The sequence below is a fragment of the Artemia sp. Qi Xiang Cuo genome, chromosome 10, assembly GCF_049724085.1.
Source record: "Artemia sp. Qi Xiang Cuo chromosome 10, ASM4972408v1, whole genome shotgun sequence".
Taxonomy (NCBI): Eukaryota; Metazoa; Arthropoda; class Branchiopoda; order Anostraca; family Artemiidae; genus Artemia; species Artemia sp. Qi Xiang Cuo.
In genome coordinates, this window is record NC_142803.1 from 47,071,617 (window position 1) to 47,083,631 (window position 12,015).

General features: G+C 35.1%; 1 protein-coding gene across 4 annotated transcripts in view; it reads right to left on the minus strand.

The window, feature by feature from the left end:
• The window catches only part of Vps8 (vacuolar protein sorting 8), a 286,757-nt gene that overhangs the window by 55,549 nt on the left and 219,193 nt on the right, over positions 1–12,015 (minus strand). For all 4 annotated transcript variants that reach the window (XM_089095469.1, XM_089095470.1, XM_089095468.1 and 1 more), the window contains 3 exons: positions 8,787–8,894; positions 6,588–6,718; positions 2,665–2,833 (listed from right to left, as the gene is read on the minus strand). In XM_089095469.1, coding sequence (XP_088951595.1) covers positions 2,665–2,833; positions 6,588–6,718; positions 8,787–8,894 — 408 coding nt within the window. The remainder of the gene's footprint in view (positions 1–2,664; positions 2,834–6,587; positions 6,719–8,786; positions 8,895–12,015) is intronic.

Here is a 12,015-nt window from a genome sequence, read left to right on the forward strand (position 1 = left end):
ATACAAGATAGTTAGAAATAATCAGGCCATCGTCTTCTTCCGAACCAATAGCCAATCTGAACGTGCAACCGGGCATTGCTTCATGGTTCGTTTACACATTGCGGAAATTCATGCGCATTTAGCAATCCGTGCGGAAATTCCGTCCGTTTTTGTGCTAGAAAAAATTTCTAGCTTTCCGCAACGTTTTGGTCAAATCAGGACGGAATCTTGGCAAGATTTTTAAATGAATAAAATCATGAGTATGCATTATCAAAAACCACACGATCTTGTAACTTTGGTTCAAGGCTTCCTGCGCACCCAGGCTTCAAGGCTTCCTTCTATGATCCTGCGCACCCAGGCTATAAGAAAACTAACAAAAACGGTGTCATTTGGCTCTATTGCTCAACAGCTTTCAGAAGAGGGTAAGAACAAAGGTCATGCTGTTGCAATAATTTGAAATCTTTGCCTTAAAAATCAGCGTTATTTTAGCCATAGTTGGAACAGAAACGGACGGATTTCCGCATGGATTTCCGCAATGTGTAAACGAACCATCAACGCTCAGAAGAACACAGAATCATGTTCTACCTTAGCCTACTCACTTTACTTTCATAATTGCCAAAATTTTTGTTATCACGATATCTACCATAACGAATAATCGGATCTCCAAGTAAAGTTTGCGAAAAATAAACATCACAATGGTGACATTATAGGGTTTATGTATGATTCTATGCATGTGGGGAATGGACCCTGAATTGTCGTAAAGAGGGCATCCATCTGATAAAGTTGTTAGATTTGAACAAACGTGTAAGATTTAGCATCAGATTTTTGTCTTTTGGGAGTGGACACTGGCCAGCCTCAGCGGGCGGAGCGTACCCAAACTCTCGCTACAAGCACGTTTAGCCGCAAAAGTTATCATATTTCAGTCAAACCTAGAGTGAAGTGAGTGTTTATTTTGAGGAATTTGAAGGCCCTTACTTGATTTGACCTCTATGAGAGAGAAGGCTGTGTCTAAATTCTTATATAGCGAACAATCTACGAATATAAAAAAGCAAAGAAAAAAAAACAAATGGCCGTGGATTTTCAGTTTAATTGACATATACTGATATTTATTCCTTAAAGTTTTGATAATTTTTTCATTTATGAAAGTAAGAAAAGAGAAAACGTTCAAAACGTATTTTGTTTTCAGTAAAGCGCAAATTATGTTCTGGTCTTGAGAAGGCATGGGGGTTATCAGCCATACTCATGCTAATTTTTGCTCGTTTTGAGTTTGAATCGGCTATTTACTGTAATTTCTCTTCGTTTTGAGTTTCATTTATTTATTGATAGTGATTTGTGGTAATTTCAAACTTGGAAGATTATTTGACTTTATTTCTGTTCATTCCTGGCTTAATCTCTTTACTTTTCTTTGAAAACTTGTTTTGTGGAAAAAGTTTTTTAAATTAATTTCTGTTTGTTTTTTATTGACATAGTCTGTTTCAGAGAAAAAATTATATTTATATCTTTTCAGTTTTTTTCAATAAGAATCCATAGTGTAAGACCAGAAGTAGTAAGAGTAGTATCCCCAAAAGTTTCAACTTAATACCCCAAGTCGTTCTCGATATATTGCTGAGGTGTCTTATTGGCAACCATAAACACAATGCCTTTTGATTTAGTTCGAAGCAACATTTAGTTTTAAAGCATAATGGGCCAATTGCATAATTGTGGGGGATTGACATGCCTAATATCCCTAAAGATATTAGGCATGTTTAATATCCCGGTACATAAGGGGAAGAGGTCCGACATGTCACTGATGATTACTGAAGCCGAGAGTGGAGGTAGAGTAGAGAAAATATTGTCTATTAGTGAATGAGTACTCTCAGTTACTCTCGTTGGGATAGTTGTCGACGGGTAAAAATTAGATCCAGACATAAGAGTGAGAAGTTCATTAGCGGTATTAGTTAGGGGATAGGCTAGGTTGATAATGAAATCACCCATGATGACCACATCATGATTCTGTTTTTCAAACATTTTATAACATTTTTTGCTAATAATTGATATTAAAATAAACAATTACCTGTACCTAAAAAAAGAAAAAAGAAAAGAAAAAGCGAACATGCAGTAGGTGGGGAGGAAATACTTCAAAATTTAAATTTGTATAATAGAGTTCAGGGCGCGGTCCTCGCTTGTATGTATCGTATGTACCATTTCGGGAGAAATGGTTCTTTTCATACACACTTTTTCAAAACTGAGAAAATTTGTACAACTTTAGTCAAAATTTAGTTAAAAAAGACACTATCAAAGAAAATGAAAAAATTATTAAAGTAATTATTCTATTACATTACATTGTAAGTCAAAACAACAAACATTTATAGAATATTTTATCCGCGTTTTGAGAAGAGCCTCAACCAGCATCTTCCGTTCTTTTTTTTAGAAATGTCGTTTATTCTGACAGGTCATTTTCATTAAATTTGAAAATGCTTTTATAAGCGGCTTTAAATTTTTTACAAAATTCGGCTCGATTAGCCTTTAAATTAACGTATTTATGAACAATACAATTCTTAAAACGTTTTATTTTGAATAAAATAAATTGAATAAAATTAAAAACAGTAAAAGTTGGATAGAATAATGTAAGTCTCATTTCTATTTTACATTCAAATACCGCCTATTTTTGTATTTTACCATCAATTAGATATATAAAAATCTCACCTTCAATCTTCCTTTCAATTCATAATGAAAAACAAAATCTTTCACAATAGCAGGGTTTATTTCTTTGAGTTTATCATCCAATATCAAATTTTCCAAACTTTCAAGAAAAGTTGCTTTCAAAATTGGGATCTCAATAGTGGACGAATAAATCAGGTCACAGGCATATGAACTACAAAAATAAGTCAGAATTGGCCAACAGAATAAGTAAGGGAACATTTAAGATACTATGTTGCTGGCATTACTAGGCTAATATTATTAGGAAATGTTACTAGGTTAATTACTACTTTACTACTAGGCTAAAATTACTAAAAGAAAACTCAGAGGTATTTTTGTGCTTTAGCTCCTCTGTGATACAACCAATGTGCCTTACATTTCTTTTGCTTAATAAGTTTCCCTCCTTGGGCCAAAAAAAACTAAATTTTCTTAAAAGAAACTTCCTAAAACTATATGTGTTGCAAACACAAATACCGAAAAATGCTTTACATCAGGTTACACAAATGCTTTTTTTTTTTTTTTTTTTTTTTTTTTTTTTAGACATCAGGTTATAAAAAATCGATTTTAAAGCAATTGTGAATAGCTGTAATTTCCAAAACTACATAATCACAACGTTATGGTGCTGATTACAGATTTTCGGTTATATAAGGTATAAACTAGCTAATTAAAGTTTAAAAAATTATTCTAAAGTTGATACTACAGAGCTGAAGCCTGGCCTAGACAAGTCTAATAAACGTCATGCACGGTTCTAGGCGTTTAAAATCCCCCCCCCCGGCGAGAAATACTTCCCTGGAAAATACACACCCCCAGTTGAAAATACTCCCCCGCCCCCCCCCCCCCCGTGGAATATAAGGCTTTCCAAATTCGAGAATTTTATTTGAGTTCTGTTTTTTTATTTTCCGTAAGGGAAACGGTAAAGTTTTTCTTTATGGAATTTTAAAACAAAGCTTATTATTAAAATTAAACGGCCATTGTGTTTCAGGAATCTTTCTTGAAGAATTAGGACAAAAAGTCAAAACTTTAGCGTAAAGAGCAAGATCATGTGGAAGGGGCAACTCCTTTCATATACGTAATAATTTCTGTTCGTTTTAAGTTTTGATGCTGCTCGTTACTTTCAGTTCAAAAACTTGTTTTTTAAGTTTAATTTCTGATCGGTTTTAAATTATACCGGGAAATCCGGTTCTCTCTCCATGAAAAATTCCGCTACTTGTGTATTATACGCCACTCACTGAAGTTTACAATGTGTAAAACTCGAGAACAAATCGGTTCGTTAGTTAGTTTTATTCGTTACTTTAGAAACAAAATTGAGCCATATACTTGCACGTTAGGGAGGGGGGGGGGGTAAAGTATAGCGGGTCTGCATGGAAAATGTGTTAGATACAATTATTCTGCATATTATCAGGTAAGAATTGTTTTTTTACTTTAAACTATCCAAATACTTTATCTTACGTGCAAATATATAGCCCAAATTATATATTTCTCATCTATTCTCTCACTTGTCTTTGTCTTGTCTCACGCTAAGCTGAAATAGACTAACGAATAAACCGGTTTGTTCTCGAGTTTTACATAGTGTAAACTCGAGTGAGTGGCGTATAAACACACAAGTACCAAAATTCCTTCCCCCTACGAAAAAAAACAACAAAAAACTCTAATAAAATTCTCGAATTTAGAAAGCCTGATTTTCCACGGGGGGATATTTCTCGGGGGGGGGGGGGGTTAAACGCCGGCTACCTTCATGCACGTGTGACCTACATGATTTCATAATCGTATCATGATTTTTACTGCAATTTTACCGATAACTGAAGTCAAACTAATATAAAGTTTATGTAAATGCTTATGAAATCTGACAAAACGAATTATACTTGGTGCCAACTATAAGACAACTATGAAAATCATACTGCTTCAAGAAGAATGGCCCAACAACTTCCCCGGACGACAAAAAAAAGAACAGCCAGTGAAGCTGGCTGTTCTGTTAACATTTATATATAAGTTTAAGTATTAGTTTTTCAGTTTGTTTGCCGAAAAAACCTGCCAATCGGCCATTTTACTAGCCATTTATTTATTTATTTTGTTTAAATTTGATTCTACAGAGGTAATTGAATACAGTAAGGTTGGTTGAATCTTTAAAGTTTATGAAATGGAAAGATACCTTACTCTAAAATATCCCTTTTAGTAAGACATGACGACATACCGATTGTAAAACACAACACACGTTTTGTCTATTTGCACACGAATGCAAGCTATGGCATAGGCACAGTTAAAAAGTAATTAGTAATTAAAAAAGTAATTAGTCTTCCATATTTTGTTCCTTTTTTCCTCGGCCTCATCATAGAGACCAGAAGATCATAGAAACCTGATAGGAAACTCATTTCATTACAAATACTAAGACCCAGTTCATTTTTGACGTTGAAAGTGATATAGAATGGGACGACAGGGGTTTGTGTTCTTTGTCTTCAGAGCGTTTTGTGTTCTTACGTCGCATGACATAAAAAATTACAATATTGAAAGATTCATAAGAGTATACTTCCAAGGGTGAAATGATTTTGACTCCCCCAGAGCGGAGCCACTAACTTTACTAAATCTAGAAAGTAAGCCACCAAGACCAACGAGCGAACCGGAGGCGACAAAAACAAGGCTTAATAGATACATTAGTAGAAAAACAGCTAATTTACCCAGCTTAATCCTTGCTGAAATTGTGATCATGTCAAGGATAATTATTTGTCCTGTTTGAGGGCCCTATGCCCCGTGTCCCCTCAACACCCTTCTAAATAATTCGTTTCTACCCCGAGCTTCTTTCGAATCAGAATCTTTAAAAAAAATTTCCTTAGCAATCAAACTCACTAAATCTCATACACACTCACGCCTCATAGAAACATATACTAGAAAATTAGACATGCTTCACGCTGTTGAAATCAGAAACACGACAGGAGGGATAATCAATACATATATTTTGAAAGGCATGGGAGGAGTCCTAGAGGCCACGTCCCTCCCTGATTCCGGATTTTACGCTTGAAGGATTATTCTGAGAATGATAATTGAGACAACATATTAGATGAACATAGAAGAGAATTGATCTTACAAGAATTAGAAGTACAGGATATACTGGTTAATAGTATGTAAAGTGTGATATTTCAAAACTATATTTGAAAAGTCGAAAAGTTTAGCTGTTATCTTTCCCAGAAGCAAAATATAATTATTTTTATTAAACTTTAAAGTTTTTTTTTCAAATACGAAGGTTTGACCTTTAAGATCTCTTTAATTTTTGACATTTCTAAATTCAAAGACCACGGGCCGAAAAATTATTTTATATAAAATGTTAGCTATGCAAAGAAGATTACACTACAATATAATTATTTTTATTTACTTATTTAATTATAATTATTTAAATATAATATAATATTTAATATAATAAAATTTAATATGATATTTAATATAATAAAATTTAATATAAAATTTAATTCTATATAATAATAATATAATAAAATAAATATAATATTTAAATATAATTATTGACTACAAATTACCAGTTTCCAATTAAAGAGAAGAATCTAGCTCTGAAAATCCCAACTGCTGTAAGACAGCCCGGGCCCTGCATTACCAAGCAGAGAACAATCCATTGTGCTACAACAGGACTGCATTACCTTTTCTCAAAACAAATCCCCCTCCTCCCCCAACAGCAAATTTCTTAATAAATCCTATAAGACACTGACTTGTTCCAGTAACCCAAAATAAGCAAAGACTTTGGCTCTCATCACTAGGCTGTAAGTAAAGTAACAGAGGGTTTGGCCGCAAGAGCAGTATAATCCAGCCAGATTGCACATCACTTTGTTCTAATGTCTGTTAAATGGGCCCCTTATAATAACGGTAGTTTCTAAATGCTTTTTTAAGTTACCATTTATGTAACATATTGAATTAGCCCTTTTGCTTACCCTAATTGGAGTTTGAATGAATTGGCGATGCATCCAGATAACTGATCTGCACCGCAGTTCCACACTGCAATGTCATCATTTTGGCAAGGAAGAATGCAAACAGCGATGAAATCTTCTAGGACTAACTTCATCTATAAAAATATAAAATAGATTAACATTCACAAAAGCAAGCATCTGAAGCTCATATGTATTAAAAATTACCCAATCGAGCATCAGAGCAGCAGCAATCCAACAGACCTTAAGTTACAAAAAGCAAAAACAAACTCCAGATATGCTGTAATTACAAACAAAATGTAACGTCTAACAAAATAGTAATCAAAACACAATCTAGGATTCACCTCTAGTAATCAAAACAGATAAATGTGAAAAATCATGTTTCAGATACTTTAAAAAAAATCCATCAAGGGCTCAGGAATTTCTGGCTTTGACGTACCTTGATTTTTTCCCTGTGCGCCCAATCTCAAAGAAAAAAAGAATTTCCCTCCTTATTTTATTTTATGGAGCCCTGTCTTAGATCGAGTCCTGTCTAGACAAGAGGCTACTGTCTTAGAGGTCATAAAGTCTTAGGCAAGATTAATTATTCATCATAATCGAAATGGCGTTTAAGCTCACCTTTCCAACTCGGGTTTAAAAACGGTTTTTCAGGCGATAATTTTGTCAGGATCTGTGCCGACTCATTCTCAGACAAATCAAAATTTTTAAACCATGAAGAGGAAAACATAAGAACATGAAAGAACTAAAAAATTACACTTAAAAAATTTAATAGCCAGCATCAGTTGAATAAACAGGACAAAATACATCCGGCAGATTTTTCTGCCTCAGCATGGCACATCTTCGATCAACCTTACGTAAAAAATGATCATTCAGACTTCTGGCTCATTGTTCCCAATATAAAAAGCAAAAAGATGGATTATTCACAGATTGCAAAAAATTACCGTGGTCTGAACAAAGAGAGCGGTTAGGTCAAAATGAGCAAAACATGGACCCTGTAATTAATAAGCTGAAAAAAAACTTTCTTGTTTAGTGGGAACAACCACAGAATATTTCAAGGTTGAATATGATGGATTGGCGACTTTTCGCCACCAAGCCCACCTCATAGAGCGTCAGTTATTCCCGCTGGATTGGGAAATTTCAACAGCCTCATCGCACAGTGCATGACTTACTTCTGTATGTGGCCAACGCCAACTGGTGTGCACGAATCTTAAAAGTGAGCAATTCCTCAGCCGGGTCTGCCAAAAATTGCGAAGAGAGCATGCCCCCCCCATGGAAATTTGGGACTATAAAGTAAGTATAAGGAAACCGAAGGAAAGAGAACAGAATAGGGAAAAACCATGAAAAAAAATTGTGTTGCCCCATTGTTGGCTGCTTGCCAATAGATTTTGACCCACGATAAGGAAAATATAAGTTCTAATTTCTGACAGGGCAACCCTAACCAATTTTCCACAAACATTTTTCTGTAGGATTTGGTCGGAGCAAAAAAATCAAATTCTTCATAGTAATTAATGGTAAGTAAATAACATTCCTTTCAATAACGGAAGAATAAGAGCCTAACTATGATGGCATTCAGTCAAAGAATCAGCTTTTTATGGTGATAAACCCTTTGCAAATCAATCTTCTAAAAAACAATCCTATTCAATGGAATGGTGTCATAGTTACATCTTACAAAACACTTACAATATCGGATTGATGCAGCCTATTTATCTTTTTAATTTGGTTTATTAGTGTTTTCGTATCTAAAATTCTAAAATTCGAATGTTAAACACTTGTTAGTAAATAGAATTCGTCTTTTATGTAACTGTAAAAAAAAAACAAAAAAAAATAAAAAAAAAAAAAAAAAAAATTGGCGTTTGATCTCCTGTTCTAAACCCAAAAAAGTTTCTGGGTATGAAAGAAGGTAAAGACTATGCCATTGGTTCAGACCGGAAGTGCGATGGGAGAGTTGGGGTTCATCCATCATGTGCTTTCACACACCCTTCCTGTTTCCTTTCCCAAATTTCTTCAGGTATCCATTTAGAGCTGGGTCGACTCCGGCTGAGCTTATAGAGCCACGTCAATGACCCCCGTTCCAAACCAAATAACCAGCGACACCAGGACTCGAACCCTCGTCCTCACGGAAAAAGGGTTTCAAATCGAGCGTGCTAACCGCTCGGCTTAGACGAGTGGTTGTACTGGTTCCGACTATAAAGTTAATAAAATTACCTTTTCTTTTATATGCGTTCTTTTTTCTTCGTCTATTTTGACTGAAAGAGATTTGGCCCTTTCCTCCAATAATTGACTACCAAAGGATAATGCTTCAACGTGGCGTTTCTGGAAGATAAAATTACATAAGCTCTCTCAGATATTAGAGAAAACAAAATGTAGAACCTTTATTTATTAAAGTAAAATCTTATTTATGAGTAGACAAATCAGCTAAAAAACAGGTGAAAAAAAAAAATAAGAAAAGAAAGGAATCAAGCATGTTTGTCCATGCACATGCTGAAATGAAAGCTAAACTATTCGTGCTAGAAACCTAATATCTGTAACATAATATTACAACTATGGATACTTTTGTGGGCTACAGAAACCCGTCAATTATCTCACCTATTGGTTAACGACGCTTTTGCTACAAAGGTCCTTGCGTCGGCCCTACAGCAGCTGAGAACTAACCGTAGACCACGCATCTCCAGGCTAAAATCAATAAACCATACCATCAGAGGACAGAAAATTCTTCCTTGCAGCACTAGACACAAGGGAAGTAACTTCGAATGGCAGAATTTGATTAAGAAATACAAAACTTCTCTTACAGAGAACTATAGGCTAGTTGTTCTCGCGGAGGTTCTAAAAAGATAATTTATCAACACTCCCAAAGAAACAATATAGCATAAAAATTTAGTGTATGCCTGTGCATTCGTCTACTGAATTAATAGAAAATATTCATAAAGGGAACGAGAAAATTTGGGAAAAAAATCTTCTATGTAGGCTACAGAAATTCAAAAAGAAATAAATTAAATTTTTTTCTCTTGAATGACCTCATCCCAATTCGTGTTCATTTTGGGAATATTCTACTCCAGTAAAGATATATGAAGCTAAGAGAGGAAGGAAATAATACATGAAAAATAAAATAAAAAAAGGTAAGAAAACGAGGATTTTGTCAGCCAGTGGCAAAACATGAAGACGAAGAACAAGCAAATATTTCGACAAGGACCTCCACCAAGTTGTCCTCAGTGCTCAACAAAAAAGAAAAATAAAAAAAAGAAAAAAATAACAAAAATCTAACCTTTTGGAGTTTACTCGACAAGATGCGAACGGACACTGAATGAAAGACCAAGCCGAAATCAATGAAAAAAAGATTTACCAAAGATATTGAGCAAGATTGTTGTGCTTTGCAATACTTTTTGCTCATCTGTAATTTCGGTTTTCATTAGGTATGCAAATAGGTTTTCTTAAATTTGACTGGGTGCAAATATTAATTGAGTTTTTTAAGATTAAATTGTTATAAATTGGGCTTAATGAAGTGTCTTCGGTGTCTCTATTAATAGCCAAATTTCTGTTTATATATATTTTTTTATCTCAATTACCTCTTTAAAAGATTGCAGTAGGCCATTTACAGTAGATATTAAAGTTGCCTCCTCAAAAAGAAGTAGTGGAGGAATGATACGGAAAAAAAGGTCAAACCTCGGGGAAATTGCAACAGAATTTTTTTTTACACCAAAATGTTGAGAAAAATCCACTTAATCACACAAAAAAAATCTCCCCGAATCCCCCCTGCACAAGTATACTACATTTGCCCGTGAAGGGGGGAAATGAGGGGGGACATTGGTTTTTGTAGCTATTAATATTTTAGAGTTTAAATGGTTGTTTCCTATCAAATCAAACATGCTGAATTCAAATATGAATTCAGATTTTAATTTTTCAGTACCCTAATTCCCATTTTCACCCATAAAGGGCGGAGGGTGGGGGGGGGGGGTTAAAACTTGAAATTAAGAGGCTGCTGGATTCTTCGGTCGTTTCCTATGAAATCAATGGCGGCGAATTCAAAAATGAAGTTAAAATTTGATTTTACGTGGTCAAGTACCTCACCTTACCTAAAACGGCTGTGAAAGTTGGCCAACATGAACTAATTATTTTAATCACTTGTCGGTTGATTCACCATTTCCAATCAAGCTAGGAATGGCACCTTAGAATACGAGTCTCGAAAAAGTTTATTTTCAAACCAGTATTCCAAAATCCCCTCCCACTCCCCCTCAGTTTGCGGTTTCCATTCCTTAGTGTCATTCTTTATAGTCAGTGGAACCATCTACCATAGTACTTGCTAGAAGACTGGCGTGTTTAAGGCTATATACAATGTTTGTGCCGTTTTTTTTACTTCCGAAAAAAAAAGACAAAAGAATAAACTGGGATCCGCGAGCGTTAAGTAGAAGTATTTAGTGAGGTAGTGTTTAGGATTATGCTTCTGATTTTTGAAAAGAGCGGATATTCAATTCTGCTTTTCAACTTCATTAGAGCAACGTCATCTACTGCGTATCATTCAAGCTGAGTTTGTTCTTCTAGGTGGCGATGGGTTGAATTCTGATTTGAATGTGCCTGGATTGACTGAACAAACAAGTGGTATAAATTAATGCAAAACCGTTTGGTTCGGAATTATACCGAATTCCTTTTGTTTGGATCCATGGTGGTACGGCCTCCCATGTCCATTTTTCTCAGCATTTCTTTCCTGTCTAGCATTTCTTTTCTCCCTTCTTTTTTTAGTCCTTGTTTTCTAAGTTTTCGTTGTTGTTGTTTTTTTGTTAATTAAGTTAATTTTGCTATTATTATTATGACGAGAAGTTTTGTTTTGTGTATGTCCCATTATTTACACACCCAACCTTACGAGCTCTGCTCTTTGTTGGGGGTTAATTTTTATGTATATTAAATAAATAAAATAAATAAAATAAGTAGTCTCTTTTTCTTCTAGAACCGTCAATGAAGAAAACATGGTCTGCCCAATATGCCAAAGAAGCATCAAACCCGGTGAAAACACTGTCATATTATCCGAGAAAGGAGCCGATGCCGTGAATAACGCAAGCAAAGAAAGAGGTAGCAGCAGGACTGTGACGACCGTAAATGAAGTCCAAACCGCGTTTCGTCGGAACTTCTGTGACAGACGTCGGATCGAAAGAGAAAAGAACGCTAAAAGGAGACTTGAGCAAAAAGAACCGATTGCAGCTCCCCCGACCAGATCTTCAGCTCCAAGCTTTTATTTTTCGAAGAACTGCCTATTCTGTGGTCAAGCAGTGAAATTATGCAAGATCACAAGTCGCGAATTCGCTGAAGCTTATGCAGTAGGAACTCATAGCTTCGACTGCTCGATTAGTGAAATGTGTAAGAGCAGGAACAATCAGTGGGCCACGACAGTGCTTGGTCTGATAAATTCAAATACTTCTGACCTTCATGCAGAGGATGCCGTTTA